This window comes from Acartia tonsa, chromosome 4 (genome assembly GCF_053477335.1).
Source record: "Acartia tonsa isolate MP-2025a chromosome 4, ASM5347733v1, whole genome shotgun sequence".
NCBI lineage: Eukaryota > Metazoa > Arthropoda > Copepoda > Calanoida > Acartiidae > Acartia > Acartia tonsa.
In genome coordinates this window covers 2,631,636-2,649,730 of record NC_137263.1, presented here as the reverse complement: position 1 = coordinate 2,649,730, position 18,095 = coordinate 2,631,636, and the positions used below count along the sequence as shown (strand labels likewise).

The 18,095-nt window shown below is 31.4% G+C and overlaps 1 protein-coding gene across 1 annotated transcript in view; it reads left to right on the top strand.

The window, feature by feature from the left end:
* The window catches only part of LOC145318176 (uncharacterized), a 34,650-nt gene extending 17,089 nt beyond the window's left edge, over nt 1–17,561 (top strand). Inside the window, exons 9-11 of the mRNA XM_080159524.1 lie at nt 580–671; nt 3,263–3,347; nt 17,000–17,561. Coding sequence (XP_080015650.1) covers nt 580–671; nt 3,263–3,347; nt 17,000–17,089 — 267 coding nt within the window. The 3' untranslated portion in view covers nt 17,090–17,561. The remainder of the gene's footprint in view (nt 1–579; nt 672–3,262; nt 3,348–16,999) is intronic.
* Nucleotides 17,562–18,095: the final 534 nt, after the last annotated feature.

Genomic DNA, 18,095 nt, shown 5'->3' with positions numbered 1-18,095 from the left:
TTCCAACTGTATTTAATGTGTTATGTTTAATTTTAGGTTGACGTAAGGTTGCCAGAGCCTAAGACAGAGTGTGGCCCAATGAGAGTGATGTTTCCAACTGTATTTAATGTATTATGTTTAATTTTAGGTTGACGTAAGGTTGCCAGAGCCTAAGACAGAGTGTGGCCCAATGAGAGTGATGTTTCCAACTATATTTAATGTGTTATGTTTAATTTTAGGTTGACGTAAGGTTGCCAGGCCCTAAGACAGAGTTTGGGCCAATGGGAGTCATGTTGCCAGCTGTATTTAATGTGTTATATTTATATCTAGGTCAATGTAAGGTTGCCAGAGCCTAAGACAGAGTATAGGCCAATGAGAGTCATGTTGCCAGCTGTACTTAATGTGTAATATCTAATTCTAGATTGATAAAGGTTGCCAGAGCCTAAGACAGAGTTTGGGCCAATGGGAGTCATGTAGCAAGCTGTATTTAATGTGTTATACTTAATTTCAGGTTGATGTAAGGTTACCAGAGCCTAAGACAGACTGTGGGCCAATTAGAGTCATGTTGCCAGCTGTATAAAACATATTATCTTACTTTAGGTTGACGTAAGGTTGCCAGAGCCTAAGACTGAGTGCGGGCCAATGAGAGTCATGTTGCCAACTGTTCAGTGTGAAGAAATTACAGAGCAAAGGTAAAAATTTAGATAATGATATCGACCAAAAATTCATTGGGTAAAAACTGATTAGATTTAACAATTCCAATTGTTTATTTTTGGCTTAACTTATATAGGAGAGCCAAATTGGTTAGCGAGATCTTAAAGTACAAACCAAAGACAGGAAGACAAAAAAGATATAAACCTTCTTAGGATTTATGGAAAGTGTTACCGTAAAAGAGAGTCATACAAGTCAAGAGGTTAGCGGGATCTTTAAGTACAGACAGAAAAGCAGAAACACACACATACACCCTTTCGATAATATGTATGGATAAATTAAGGGATATATAGGGATAAGACAAAGGCTGATAAGTGAATCTATAATGTACATCCCCAATGATAATACACAAAATTACCTTGTTTGTAGATTAGTTGTTGAAACGTTTGAATATTCAACTTAATGAACCTACCAACGAAAAAAATTCTATTGCTGCGCTACTTATAATGGTTATACTTATGATAAAATACCAAACTATTATGATCTTTAGAAATATTGAGTTACACTTAAGAATGTAATATTATCCTAAAATATTTAATTGTAAAAAAAATGAGATATTAGTTTCAAGATAATTATCTTATAGAGTAAAAAAAGAATTATTTTGTACAGAGAACTAATTTTTTTGAACCTTTAAAAGGGATTTATTATTACTTGGATCTTACACCAGATTATCATGTACTCTAATAAAGTGAAACTTGTAGTTAGCTAAAATAATGATAACCCCCATCCACCCCCTTTACTCCATCCCCTCCTCTCCTACTTGATGAATGAACTGACCAATAAATGAAGTCCATATTAGCAAGCTAAATTGACGACAATTTTCCCCCTATCATAATATCAACGTATATTATATATTCATTATAATTAAACGCTAGTCTTATAATGAAGATATTGCTTTAGTGTTTTTTTTTAGAATAGTAGTAGCAATAAAATGAGTCTGACATATTGATACAAGGAAAAATATAGATTTACTCCGAAACAAATTCCCCCATAAAATATTTTCATATTAATTTGTTTTACAGGATCAATCTACGTAATCTTTATTACACTTTATAATCAGGGATCTACGTGGATAAGACAATGGCTGATGAATTGATGTACATCCCCAATGATGATTCACAAAAGTATCCCTTTTGTAGTATACAATTAAGGGTTGAAACGTTAGGACACTCAACCTAATGAACCAATCAACCAAAATTCAATAAGAGTCCCGAAAGTTGTTAAGACAAAGAATAAGAAAACGTTATCATAAAGCTGTGTGGACTAGTGTAATAATTTTCCCAATGTCCCCTCCCTCTTTGCTGTATAGTAGTATGAATAGATTTATTACTCTAGATGATCAATCGGACATTAGAATTCGTCCGACTTTATAAAGGAATTTCTAGCAGACATAGATTTTTTGTAGCTGGACAAAGTATCTTTAAAAATCAACCTTGTGACGTCATAAAAATGATGGATTATCCATCTCTTTTTCAGGGGTTTTCATTCCCACTTCTCCTCTCATCTCTCTCATTTTTATGACGTCACATGGCTGACATTTGAGATACTTTGTCCAGCTAAGATTTTTATTTATATTATAAAACCAACACGAGCAAAAAGAATTGTCTAAATTTTCTAACCAATAATTTTCCCACACTGCGATCCTATTGTAAGTCATTGGAGATCTAGACTTACTATATTTATTATAAGTTCTAGATATATAAATGGATTATAGGATATACGTGGATATATTAACAGTGGAAATTTGGCGTTAATTTAGCTTGCTAAGATGGACCTCATTTATTGGTCAGTTCCTTCATCCATTAGGAGGCGAGATAATGGTGGATGAAGGGAATAGTTATGTTAGCCAGCTGCGTGTTCGATTTTATCAGAGTAAATAAAAATCTGGTGCAACATCCAAGTAATATTATATCTATTTATCTATAGATAGATATACAAAGATTATTATTTATGATTACAAAAGAAATATTTCTATTAGATGATATTGATTTTTAGTATTTGATGGCTAGATAGTATTTCTTGCACGACCCTAATTTTTTATTACTTTAATTGTGTGATTTTACATAACCTAACAATATAAGTTAAAAAATAAAAACTGTTTTATGGCCCTAATCTTAAATCTTTATTTTAGTTGTATGACCCTAACCTTCTTATTAATGAATTTGCAGTCAAAACGATATTTGTTGTATGGTCCTATTTTCAATTCTTTTATTAGTTGTGATACCCCCCTACCTTCCTTTAAGCTTTATGTGTTGGCCAAAAAATATTTCTTGTATGGCCATAATTTAAATTTTTATTTTAGTTGTATGGCCCTAACCTTATCATAAATGAATTTACAGTCAAAAATATATTTGTTGTATGTTCCTAATTTAAATTCTTATTTTTGTTGCAAGTCCCTAATTTTCTCATAAATTGTTTTGCAGTAATAAATATATTTGTTGTATGGTCCTAATTTCAATTCTTATTTTAGTTGTATGACCCTTCCTCGCCTTCAGCCTTGTGTGTTTGCTATACAATATTTATATATATGAAAAAAAAGTTGTATGGCCCTAATCTGAAATCTTTATCTTAGTTGTGTGACCCTACCCGCGCTGGAGCCAGCTGATGTCCAGGCAGAACAGTGTACAGTCAACCTGGATAAACCAGAGTGCAAACCGGTTTGTAGCCATTTTTTTGCATTAACAGCAAGGGAATATAAGCTGTGTAGAATTCAAATACCGTGATGATTATTCAGTTGGGGCGTATAAGACAATGGACGATAAATTGTTGTACATGCCAAATGATGATACACAGACTTAACCTTGCTTCAGATTTTAATTAGTGGTTGAATTAAATCTTTAAACGTTCAACTTAAGAAACAAACTGATCAAAATTCAAGTTCCCAAAGTTGTTAAGCCTACGAATAAGAGGTCTACATTTTTCGGGAGCTTCGCGCAAGTTTTCAGGAGACTTTCTATCAGAGTATTTCAAAATAAATCTCTTAATAATACATTAAGAAAAAGTTTATGTTGTTTCTGCGCTTCTAATGAACATAGTTCATAACCGCCCTTGACCATTCACATAACAATTAGGTACGTTTTAGGAAGCGTAGCAACTTTATAATTGTTACCAGAAAGTCATTTGAAGCATGCTGATTTTTAACATTTCAAACACCCAATTTTTTATGATATTATTATCCTATTAATCTGATTTTTGTTATAATGATTCCTCGGACAACAAGGCACAATATTTAAGCGTTGCATCTTTATAATCAAATCTTACAATATAAAGTATGTCCTTTTACTGTATCCTGTATTTTAAAAAATTTGCAACAAACTTATGTAAAGTTTTATTTAGACTTACAAATTAATGTTCTGCTTATTAAGTTCTGACACTCAACAAGAGTTCCTTTTTTTTGTCCTTCCTAAGTTCCTTCTGACTTTATAGCTTTGCTTTTATGGATGTTTTCATCCTTGATTATAATTGTGTACACCACCTAGCGGCAAATTACAGCATTAACAGTTTTTAGAAGCTATTAACTCTTTAGGAGACTTACTATTAGATAAAAACAAGGTTGACAACACCCAAAGTAGGGAAAGTACAAAAACAATGGAATGGACAAACAGACAAATTGTGTTATAGAGCAGATGTTCAGTTTCATTACAAAGAAAAAAAGTGAGAGAATATGCAAAACTCCATTAAAATCACGAAACTTTAAAAATTAATGTTTATCATTTGAAGCATGACCGACAGAAAAAAACGGACAAAACAATGTATAAATTAGATATGCATAATATACATCTTTAATGTCAGCTTTAATACCATAGCGGTACGGCGTCCAAGCTTTTTTAATTGGGGGGGGGGGGGTAATCTTTATTTCATAGAGGCATTTTTTTATTTGGGGGGGGGGGGTTAAAAATTGAAAATCCAAAAAAAACCGAATTCATTTAGGGGGGGGGATTACCCCTTTACCCCCCCCCCTTTGGACGTCTATGGCGGTACGTACGATCTGACAGTCTGACGTACGGACGAATTAAAGAGTAGCTTTAGCAGCCTCAGCCACCATGAGCCGCGCAGTTTAGAGAAACCTCAAAATCAGCCGCGTCGCTTTCTTAGCCACTCAATAAACCTTAGCCATAGTCGCAAGTGCGAGGCCTCGAGAAAACATAAGCCACTCTATCATTATCTACATTTAGCGAAGCAATAACTAACTAAACTGATTTGTTTCTCATTTCTGATAGGTCCCAGAAAGGTTTTTAACATTATATGGGGAGGGTATCTCAAAGTTTAATCGGACCTTTAGAAAATCATCTACTCCGTATTTATATATGTATTTGTTATATATAAAAATATATATATATATATACATAAAAAATTTTCTCTATTGATAACAATCACAGCAAAATACAGCACACTAAAAAACACTATTTTGTTTTAATAATGATTACTTTTTGACTGGCCAAAAAGAGGAGGATTATAATCGCACCATTTAATGTTTAATTGAATATGTAAAATCATAATAATTAATTATCGAATCGTATTATAGACAGGTTTCCGCGGATATCAAAATGAAAAATTATAAGATTAAACCCAGTTTTGTATGACCGAGCTAACAAACTGGTATTAATTCTATGATTTTAATTTTAATATTCAGGGAAAATGTCTGTAATACAATGATACATATGATTTTTCAGTATGGCTGATAACCGGTTTCAATCCAATGGATATTATTCGGTTTTGAAGCCATACTGGAATCATCATTTAGGGCATGAAAAAAAACTTAATTTATGCTTTTATGCCAAAAAACGCATAAAGCTTTAAGAAGAAGAAAAAGCTATTTGTAATTTATTTCTAAAATAATTATTATTGTAATAAAGGTATTAGAGAATAGATGAATATATCAAGTAATCTAATAAAATGTTCCTGGTAACGATTATCTACAAAATTCTATGAAATTTGTTTTTATATAATTTATTTCGTGTTAAACTGTTTTTCACCTATTTTTAAAACATATATCAAAAATATACTATGACACCAGTAGAATTAAACTGCAGAGCCTAAATTTGAATTAAGTCCCCAATAAACTTTTTTGAGGGGATTTAAAAATTAATTTTACTGTTGCTGTGGTCTTTTTTGATCAGAGCAAAAGGTATTTTTTATTTGGGTAAAATTCGTAGCTTTTAGAGTGTTTTGCTTCATATATATAGTATTCTGGTATAGAGTAAAATTAGGCCTTTTGATTTCATCTAAATTAATTCATTAAAAACTTAATTCTTTACAATATATCAATGAATTAACTTTATCGTGCTTGTTTTCCATCACTTATTTAAAACACAAAAAATTGGCTGTAAAGGGTTAAATAGTGAAAGATGACAACAAACGTTTACGCAATACAACAAATTTTTTTGGTCACATATACAAATATGATAAAATATAAGATTATTCGAACTTATTTTTTTTAATATTTTTAAAAGTATGTATCTTTTATGTGTATAGTTTTCATTCTTTTCATTTTAATTAAATAAAAATTATTTAACTACATTGGAAATAAGTCACTTTGTGAAAACACTCTTTTTTGAATTGTAAAAAACTGAAATGAAACGAGACTTCTAATTGGTTCAGACTTCAGAATAATATGTTTTATTTTAATGTTAAATTTCTTCTATATAAATTATTGTTTTAGAAAAAAAATATTTGCATCGAACAGAGTAGAGTTTTTATTATTGTATTGATATAATCTGAATCACATCAAATTGTTCTGTAAGAAACAATTTAACCCCAAACTAAAAAATGCTTTTGCTTCCATCAAAATGATCACAGCAACATATAAAATTGATTTTTAAATCCCCCAAAAAAAGTTTATTGGGGACTTAATTCAAATTTGGGCTCTGCAGTCTGATTCTACTGGTGTCATAGTATATTTTTGATATATGATAAAAAAATAGGTTAAAAACAGTTTAAACATGAAATAAACTATGAATTTTCCTACTTGATAAATGAACTGGCCAATAAATGATAACCATGTTAGCAACCTAAAGACTGATTTTTCCCAGTCAATATATATCCTATATCTATTACTAGCGGCTACCTGGCTCTCAGAGGAGGGGAGAGTCGAATTTGATAACCCAATTACTTATTTCAGATTTTAAAAGAAAAAGTAAAAAATAAAATATTTTTTTTTTTTTTTTTTTGGGGGGGGGGGAAGAAGTGCTTCACCCATTTTAAATTTTAGTTAAAAAAATTATCGGCGTTAATTATATCATCACCAAGAGACGGGAAAGTGTAATGGTAGATTACGTTTTTTAGAGGGTCAAACCCGTAATCATAGATTATATTTCTGCTTCTATAAAAATGGATTCAACTCCCCAACTGTTATAAGGATGAAAACACTGTGATTTTTGTTTGTTTGTCTATAAGATATTATGTCTAATACATAGGAAAAGTTGAAAAAGAATTGTTAAGATAAATGGTAAAATACAAATAATAAAAACTTACAAAAATATACTTTACTTGATGTAAGCATACAGAAACACCTCCTTTTTTAAAACTAGCCCCTAAAGGCCCTGTAGGGACAATTGAGGGAGAGGGGGGGGGGGTTACAGAAAACCCTTCCCTTTCGATTTTAGTTTAAAATAGGATAAGGAAAAAAACTTCTGGGGATGAGTACTCTTTCCCCAAAATAGTGATAAACTTTTCCTGCATGTAGGAGAACCATATCGGTCCATACTAAACCCTAAGAAAACTGGTATAATAACAATATGTTTCTTACAACACATACTTGCAAGTAATAGTTATTAAACTGTAGAAGAAGTATTTATTTGCAATTGTACTTTATTCTCGGTGTACTGAGTCTCTGTTATCTGGGGTATCAATTGCGATGACAGAAGTTTGGGTTATTATATATCTTGGAATTCTTAAAACCTGTTCTCCCCCCTCTCTTTTTCCTTCCCCCTTTCTTAGCGTCATTCTTGTAATCTGTTAGTGTTTATACAAAAGCGCCATTTTTTTATATTTTTTTTTATAAAAAATTACATCTCTTTGGTTTTCCAGTGCAAATAAGCTTTTTTTAGGTACAGGGAAGGTTTTTAACTATTTTAGGAGAGCGTATCTTAACCCTCAAAATTTAAAATCCCCCCCCCCATTTTTTTTAATATTCCTTATTAAAACTCAAATTAAAAAGTAGAAGGGCGGTTGCATTTAAAAAAAAAACGAGATAGATCAATATTTGCGTAACTTTTATACTCATTTGCGTCATTTCTATTTTCGGAATTTTTTTACCCGTCATTATCAATTGCGGTTTAAATTTGACAAGGGTCAAGATAAGGAGGAGGAAACATCATATTTAGGCAAACAAACCCAGTAGAGGGGCAATGAATAATTCAGTCAGTTATCGGTTATCATTACAAATTGAGTCAGATTTCTCAAGATAAGGGGGTAATTAGTTAAATCTTGCTGAGTTATAACCATGAATGCCCCCCCCTAAAAAAAGAAGGAAGAAGGAATTGCCTAGGGTTAGTAATTCTACGCCCATTTTTATTGATAACAAAATAAATTAAAAGATTATCTCAGCATGAAAGTTATTGATTTGTGGTTATCAGTTTGACAGAAGTCAATAAAGTATGATAACTGATAACCCATCTCTAGCCCGGGGCTAACTAAATTTTGCCCGCGGCTAGGATTAGAACCCATAGCCCATGCTGGGCTAATTGTTTAGGGTGCAATGATTATATTGCCAAGCTGGGAACAAGATTTTACCAATAACAAGGACGACAAAGGCGAAGCTCTGAAATTAAACGGTAGTGTACGTTACAAATTAAACACCCACCAATTTTCTGATTTTAAGACATATGCTTAAAATTGGATCTAAAAACCATGTCCAAACTTTTCACCAATACTTTTTGTCTACAGAAGGGAAATGTATATAAATTAGCGGCCATTGTCTATTCCCTGGTTACTTGGACTAATTACTTAACATGACAAATGAAAATTTGGCTAATTGCCCTTTTAAAATTAACGTTACTTCTGTTCTTTTTTTTTGATTGATTCATTATTATATTTAGTCGCGAATCTACTCTTTAATTCACTTTGTCCATATGTCCGTCAGAACGGCTGTTTGATTTTTTATAATGCTAACATTGGAAAAAGAATATACGTGGATATTAGACAAAGGGAAAAATTGTCGTCAATATAGGTTGCTTACATGGACCATTTATTGGTTAGTTCATTCATCTAGTTGGAGGAGATAGGGTAAAGAGGGTCGATAGGGGGTTAGGTCGTTATTTTAACCAGCTACATGTTTCACTTTATTAGAGTTTATGATAACCTGGTGTAAGATCCAAGTAATACTATTTAAATCCATTTTTTATTATATTTAGTAGCGAATCTACTCGCTAATTTAATTTGTCCATATGGCCGTCAGAACGGCTGTTTGATTTTCTTTAATGCTAATAAAGATGGGCTGCTAATTTTTTTTTTATATAGATTCCATCTACCGATGAGAAAATTATATTTACTTTGCTTCTATTAAAAATAACCGGCTTTATATAAATTTCTTTGAATATTAATGGATAAGTCGATGGACAATTAACTATTATGATAAATAAAATCACCACTTATCTAGGTTAAAATTATTGGTTAAAAAGTTTGAACGAAGATATTAATTAATCTTTGATTGTCAAAATTAAAATGTTATGTTGTGTTTTTTCAACAATTATTGATTAATCATTTTGTAGGGGGACAAAATGTCTAAAAAATCAGCCATGTGACGCCATAAAAATAAGGGATTATTCATCTCTTTTTTAAGGTTTTTTCCCATTTCTCCTCTAATCTCCCTCTTTTGTATGACGTCACATGGCTGATTTTTGAGTCACTTTGTCCCCCCCACATCATTTTTAAATGCAGATCTTTTAAATGTTGAAATTTTAAATTGAGATTTTAAATACATTGATAAAGATTAACATTTAACTTCCATTCACCTTTCCTTGCGTGTGTGTGTGAGTATGTGTGTATTTATGTGTATGTGTGTGTGTGTGTCTGTGTGTGTGTATTTGAGATTGAAAATACATTGATAAAGATATATTTTATCTTCCATCAACCTTTCCTTGTATGTGTGTGTATGTGAGAGTGTATGTGTGTGGGGTGTGTGTGAGTATTTATGTGTGTGTTGTGTGTGTGTGTGTTTCTGTGTGTGTGTGTGTATTGAGATTGAAAATACATTGATAAAGATATATTTTATCTTTCATTCACCTTTCCTTGTAAGTGTGTGTGTGTGTGTATTTGAGATTGAAAATACATTGATAAAGATATATTTATTGTAACATAAACATTTTTTCACATTATCCCATTAGAAGCGTTCAGAGGGGCGTCTCTCGTCCCCCCCTCCCCCTTCCTTGCATTTCTGTTATTTTTACTTTAGAGGGAGGGATATTAGACTGAATTTACATACTAACTTATACCCAAAGTTTAATAAACACGTTCTAGCATTCGTTGGTTTATAAACTTTGGTAAATGAAAAAAAATTTAAAATTTGGCTTTGTTTGTCCAAAATTTTCAAACCAATTATTTTAATATACAGAAGGGTTCATTTTGTTTCTCACCAATAGGGATGTACATCATTTTATTATCCATTGACTTAAACCTTAAGATCCCTGTACACGTCCCCAATGATGATAAACAAAATTACCCCTTCTGTAGTCAAAATCATTGATTAAAATTTATTGGATTTATGTCTCCTCTTTCCCAGACTTTTAAACTTTAAACACATATATCTGATAAGTAGGGGGGGGGGGGGAGGAGTGTCCCACTCGTAGTTAATGGGACAACAACCACTTTTTCCTTTTGAAACTACATAAATATGTTTACATTTTACATAAAAGTCTCTTTTTTTAGAACTTTTTACAACTTTACTTTTTACTTTTGCTTTTAGTTTCTATTATATTAGAAAAATTAATAGATTTATAAATCAGACCAAGATTTAAAATATTGATAAAGGGAAATCTGAACAAAAAATCGATGATAATGCATCGTAAGATATCTTTAAGATAGGATGGTTTATATTGACATACTTACGTTTCAAAACTTCATATACATACAGTTACTTTGCTTTTAACTAATGTATGAATTACCTGTCATAAAATCCTTTATGTAAAAAAATTTAAAAATCAACATACTGACTTTATGGGAATGATCATAGAGTTGCTACACTTTCTAACTTAAATGTAACAGGAATCATCATGCAAAGAAGCAGCTTATTGTGCTTTATAAAAATTGACGTCATGCAATACAAATTCTCAATGATGGGCCAGTATACATTTTACCATTGGTTAATATTAATGTATGCTGGCAACATTGGTCATTTGTATTGTATGACGTCATTTTTTATTAGGCACTATACGCTGCTTCTTATGCAAAGTTTTAGATCAATAGGACAATTCAAACATACCTAAATTAAAGTCCTAATCTATCTGTTACGGAAGCACAGATCTTTAGTTCTTAAACAAAGAAAAGCTTCGCTATAAAAAAAACATGAAAAAGTTTTAACTACAAAAAATATGTAACTTTTTAAAATTTATCAAAATACCTAAAACATTTGACATTTTTCTTTGCTGTGTGTAAAGCCAAACAAAACATTTCAAATTTGCTTAGCATTCAATTTCAATAAATATAAAGAGGCGTACACATAAATTATCAAATGGGGTTTGGGGTGTCCAGAATTTTTTTTCTCCTTATATTCTAATGGGATGAAACAAAAGCCGATAAATTGATGCAAATCCCCAATGATGATACACAAATTTACCCCTTATTTAGATTTTAATTAAAACGTTTGGACATTCGACTTAATGATCCAACCAATTAATATTTAATCAATATTTAAGTCCCAAAGTTGCTGAGGCAACGAATAAGGAAAAATTATTATAAAACTATGGGGACCAGTGAAATAAACATTGCAATGTCTCTCGTTCTCTGCCTTTTACTTAAATTTGCTAGTACTAACGTTTTTTTCTATGGTTCGTTTTACCTAAATGGTAGAGGTTTTCTTTTCCCAAAATGGTAAAAATAGATTCCTTGGACCTATAAGAAGCATCACTTTAAATAAGATCCATATCGGTATCGGATGGCGAGATCCTACGCTATGGACTGACAGACACAAACACACACTAGATATCCTGTTACTTTAATAATAGGATAATCATAAACATCCCAATAAGTTTTGATGGGGGGGGGGGGGGGTGGATTTATATAACCCCCTCTTTAAAACGCCCTCAAATAAATATAAATATTCACAATTGTAGGCAGTTTTTTTTCTCACTGAAAATACTTGTTCAACAACAAGATATTTTTTTTAACATTTCTTTCACATTTTTCTCACAAGTGTATTATCCTTATACTAAAGTAACAGGATGTCTGTGTGATTGTACCGAAGGATCTCGCTTACCGCTGAACCGATCGGGTTCTCCTTAACAGGGTAGCTTCTCATAAGTCCCGGGAAGGTTTATAACTATTTTGGGGGAGGGTACCACCACCCTATCAGGAGAAATCGCCCCTAGAAAAAAATTACCCCTCCCGAAAAAGAGACTTGAAGGCCTCTAGAGGCGTAGCCGCTAGTTTAGATAAAAGTAGCTGGTACCCAAAGTTTTATAAGCACGTTATTAAATTTGTTGGATTTGTGTTCAAACATTTCCACAATTTTTTTTATAAGATCTCCCAACCGCCAGAGTTATGATTTAGGTTATTTGGTGAGGGGTGAATGGATAAGGTGGAAATATTACTCCCCTATCAAAAAAGTTTTCTTTTAGACGAAAATTTAAATGTTGGCGAATTGAACCCTATAACCCTCCCTCCTATATAGTCAAAAAAAATGTCGTCATAAAAATGAGGGAGATGAGAGAAGAAGTGGGAAAGAAAACCCCTAAAAAAGAGAGTGGATAATCCCTCATTTTTATGACGTCACATGGATGATTTTAATTTTTTTAGCAATTTGGTCTTTGTCTTTTCATTGTGCTACTCACAAACAAAATTACCCTTGTAAACGTTTAATAACAAATTTTCTTCTCAGCAATTTTTAAAAAAATTTCTTTTATTTTATAAAACTTAACAAACCAAAACCAAAACTAATTCAAATATAAAAAGCATAACACGTGATAGTGCAAAAAAGTAGATAAATTGCTAAAAACCTCTGTTTTTATATATAAACAAGGATAACAACTTTTAATTGCGTCAGGGGGGATGAAAACATTCAGCTGTTTATTACACTAGTCCCCAAAGTTTTATAATAACATTTTCTTATTCGTTGGTTACACAACTTTGGGAACTTTTATTGAATTTTGATTGGTTGGTTCATTAAACTGTTTTTAACCTATTTTTAAAACGTATATAAAAAATATACTATGACACCAGTAGAATGAGACTGCAGAGCCTAAATTTGAATTAAGTCCCCAATAAACTTTTTTGGGGGGATTTAAATATTAATTTTTACTGTTGCCGTGATCATTTTGATCCGAGCAAAAGGTCTTTTTTTTATTTGGGTAAAATTCGTAGCTTTTAGAGTGTTTTGCTTCATAAATATTGTATTCTGGTATAGAGTAAAATTAGGCCTTATGATTTTACTATAAAAATTCACTAAAAAGTTAATTCTTTATAATATATCAACGAATTAACATTAACATGTTTGTGTTCTCTCACTTATTTTAAAAACATAAAAAATGGCTGTAAAGGGTTAAATGACAACAAATGTTTATGCAATACAACAAATTTATTTTTGTCACATATACAAATGTGTTATAAAATAAGATTTTTCAAACTTATCTTTTAAAATAATTTTAAAAAGTATGTATCTTTTATGTGTACGGTTTTCATTCTTTTCATTTTAATTAAATAAAAAATATTTAACTACATTGGAAATAAGTCACTTTGTGAAAACACTCTTTTTTTGAATTGTAAAGAATTATATAAAACAAGACTCCTTATTGGTTAGATTTCAGAATTATTTGTTTTATTGTAAATGTTAGATTTTTCAATGAAATTAATTGTTTTGGAAAAAATAATTATTTCCAATGAACAGAGTAATGTTTTTTTTTATTGTATCAATATAAAGTGAATTATATAAAAATGTTCTGTAAGCCACAATATTACCCGAAGTAAAAAAAAGCTTTTGCTTCGGTCAAAATGATTACAGCAACACTAAAAATTAATTTTTAAATCCCCCAAAAAAAGTTTACTGGGGACTTAATTCAAATTTGGGCTCTGCAGTCTGATTTTATAGGTGTCCTAGTATATTTTTGACACCCCATTCAAAAATAGGTTAAAAACAGTTTAATGTGCGTGTCCAAACTTTTCAGCCACTATTTGTAATCTACAAAAGGAGTAATTTTGTGTATCATAATTTGGTATGTACATTAATTTATAGACCATTGTCTTATCCCTTTAGATCCCTGATATTAAGTAGTATTAAGAAGAATCTTCAAATGAAAATTCATAGATTTACCAACCAAGCGAGGAATCATCACACAAAAATCAGCTGTCTATCTTTAATAGAAACCGAGAAAGTCACATTTTCTCCATAGACGTACGGACAGAAGGACAAACAGACGGACAAAATTAGTTATATATTAGCTTGGCTGCTAGTACAAGCACAAGGACATGATTTTCAGGTAATAGTGAATAAAATAACTCCTTGATTATTAAAAAATAAGTTGTTATAAAAAGGATATACTTTTTGTAAAAAACAACAGGGCTCGGCAGCCGCGCGTCAGCCGCGACTAAGCCTTAAATTTAACCCGTTTGGATGCCTTAAAAAAGAGGAATTGCTATTTGCTATATGTGTCAGATTTAGACTTCCAGCTGATTTGTGAAAATTGTAAAAGGTTGATTTCCCTAAGGAGCGGCTGCCGCGCCCTGAAAAAAAAACACTGTACATACATAGAAATTACATACACATTAGTTATGTTTTACATTATTTCTTCAACACAAATTTCTTCTCCCCGGCAAAGTCATTAAATCTTACAAATATAGTTTTGCGCCTTTTTCCGCGGATTAGGACAAGTGTTCCACAATAATGGATTTATATGATTATACAGATAACTACCTGCCCCTCTTTTCCAATGACCTTTTTCATCTTCTAGCAAATTAATTTTAGCTACTTGGCTGTTTTAATATTCCCGACACTATTGGTTGATCTTTATAGACGCAATTAAAAGTCGGCACAAGGTCCATAGGATGGGGATATATTGTTATTTAACCCCTTCCCCCTCTAATGTTTTACTCTAATGTTCCAATAATGGAATCTATTATTAATTGGATCTTACACAAGATTTTCATGTATCTATAATAAAGTGAAACTTGTAGCTGCCTAAAATAACGATCCAACCTCATCCATCCCCAACCCTCCTACAGGATAAATGAACTGAACAATAAACGGGGTCCATGTTAGCAACCTAAATTGACATCCATTTTCACCCTGTCTTAAAATCAACATATATTCTATATCTAGTTCCACAATCAAAATTAAGAAATTCTATCAATTTAAATTTTTTTTCTTTCTTGACTACAAAAGTATGTAGAATACACGTGGATATTGTGACACGGGATAAATGTTGTCCATTTAGCTTGTTAACATGGACACCATTCATTGGTCAGTTCGTCCAGTTGGAAGGGAGGGTATGGGGTAAAGGGGGTTTAAGTGGGGAATCGTTATTTTAGCCTGCTACGTGTTTCACTTTATTAAAGTACATGAAAATCTGGTGCAACAACCAAGTAAGATGATATCTAATAGGAAAAAAAATAACAAACAACCAAAAATTGCATGAGCCAAATATGTTTAAATCACCGAATTTGTATCCCCCTCTGAGTGTTTAATCCATTAATCAATGCTTTTATGCAGGAATTTAGACATTAAGGATAAGAAAAATTAAGAATAAATTTATGTACTTGCTGCATTTTTATAGGGGATGTGCAACTTTTGGAATTTTACCAGACTTATAGGAGTTTGGGGGGGGGGGGGGAGCGGGGGGTATATTAAAGGTCTAGAAACAATAGTAATTAGAAGGTGGGGTATTTGTTACATCTGAGGTGCTGAAGACTCGGTAACTAAACTAAATTTTCATATTTGTGGAAAATTGTCTGAAAAATGAGTTTTGGTATGGCTGAAAACTGGTTCTAATCCAGCAGATATTAATCGGTTTTAATGCCAAACTGACATAGTTTACTATCAATTAGTAAAACTATTTACTATCTCTAAATCCTTGATAAATTTTTTTATGGTGAGAAAAAGCAAGACATGATGTTTCATTTATTCTTTATATGTTGATGCTTTGATATCCATCTTTATGGGATAAATAAATAATAAACCTTCATAGTAATTGTCAATAACAGAACAGCTTCTCTATAATTACGCTAAGTTTGTCTGTTCAACCGTGGCACTTGCTAACATTTTGTTTATTTGTTTTTTTTTAGTGTCTATGCCCCCAGAGACCTCTAGGAGCACTTGAGTTGGTAGTGGGTCTTATTCATCAAATGGCCTATTTTTTCATTTAGTTTCAAAACAAAAATTTTTTAGGGGGATAAAAAAATAGCTATAAACCTTCCCAGGACCCACGAGAAGCTCTACTGTAGAAGAGAATTGCATTGGTTCAGTGGTTGGCAAGATCCTTTTGTACAGAGATACTGTTAATTTTATATAAGAATTATTAGTTCTTAAAGTCAAAAATGAAATATCATTTTTGTTGCTGCATTACCTATTAATAGAATTGTCCCTGTTTCTTTTTATGACAGTTGCCTAATAATAAAAATAACTGCAAAAATTACTGTTAATTGTTAATAAAAATGTACTTTTGATTTATAACCAGTTAATGTATATAGCAACATAATAATATATTTTCATAGCTACTCTACAGTTGCATGGGTTCTTTGACCACAATCTTAATACATCTAGGGAAGGCTTGTTATTACACTAGTCCCCAAAGTTTCATAATAACATTTTCTCATTTGTTTGCTTAACAGCCTTGGGAACTTTCATTGAGTTTTATTGAATGGTTTAATATGTCCAAACATTTCAACTACTAAATGTATCTACACAAAAGGTAATTGGTAATGTACATCAAATTATCAGCCTTTGTCTTATCCCTTTAGATCCCAAGTATCAACCTAACAGAAACGTGGATAAGGAAACAGAATAAAAGCAGCTAAATTGATCTTCTGACCATTAAAAAACAATTTGCGGCTCAATTAGCCTGAAATTATTGATCTATCAATATTTAATGAAATTGAGGGACTTTCAACCAAAATTTGCAAAAAATATATTCTTCATGATTCTTACATTATTTTATCTGTTTAGGTTCAACTTGTGTTACCCAAGCAGGTGTGTCAAGAGATTCTGTATGGACATGCACACAAGGCCAAGCACACCAGTGGCGGGTACAACTAATCAGCTGATTTTTTATGCGCATGCGCACTGCGCAGTTAAGCACAGAATTGGTGAAAACAACTAATCAGCTTATTTAGTATGTGCATGCGCAGCCAAGCACAGCAGTAACAGTCACAACTAATCAGCTGATTTTGAATGCGCATGTGCAGCTAATCACAGCAGTGGTGGGTACAACTAATCAGCTGATTTGTCCAGTCATGCGCATTAGGCTTGGCCAAGCATGCGGTTAACTAAACAGCTGATTATCAAAACCTGTTCTAATCTAGTCAAATTTAAACAGTAATGTTTAAAACCTGTTTTTTTAGCATTATTTTTTGTCAATGTTCTTCTCTTGTCAAGCTTTTTTTGAGGAACTAAATTGTAAAATAATATGTAATTTTTAGCAAAAAATATTTCTTTCTAATGTCATATACATTATATTCCTGATTCTTATTTGTGGTTGAAATATTTATGCGTAATCTTAAAATGGATTAAAATGAACCTATATAGTAAAAGTGTCTAACTCTGATTATAACGTAAAAAAAAATAAAAATTAGCTAATGAGAGGCCACTAACAATTTTACCAATTGTCAATTACAGTGTATACTGTCCTCTCATTGGCTAATTTTTTTACGTCATAATCAGAGTCAGACACTTTTACTAGGTTCCATTAAAATCTATTTCAACAAAAAAATACTTGAATAGCAGCTACGTATTTGTATAAATTAATTTTTTTTGAAAATCTTTATTATTTTTTAAAAATTTAACATGAATAATCATTAGGCCAAAAAGATATGTGTGCAATATTCGTTGCTTTATTTAATATTTAATTATTTGTTGTATTATTTATTTTATTTATTTATTATTTCAACATTCTAGTCAAAATACATATTTATTTTATTTAAAATCTATTTATTTATTGCTTCAAAATTTAAAAAATAGTATTTTAAAAACATCATGCATTTGTTAATTTCCCAAATAAAAATTTTATATATTCATTATTTTTTATCTTTTTGCCAATTGAGAT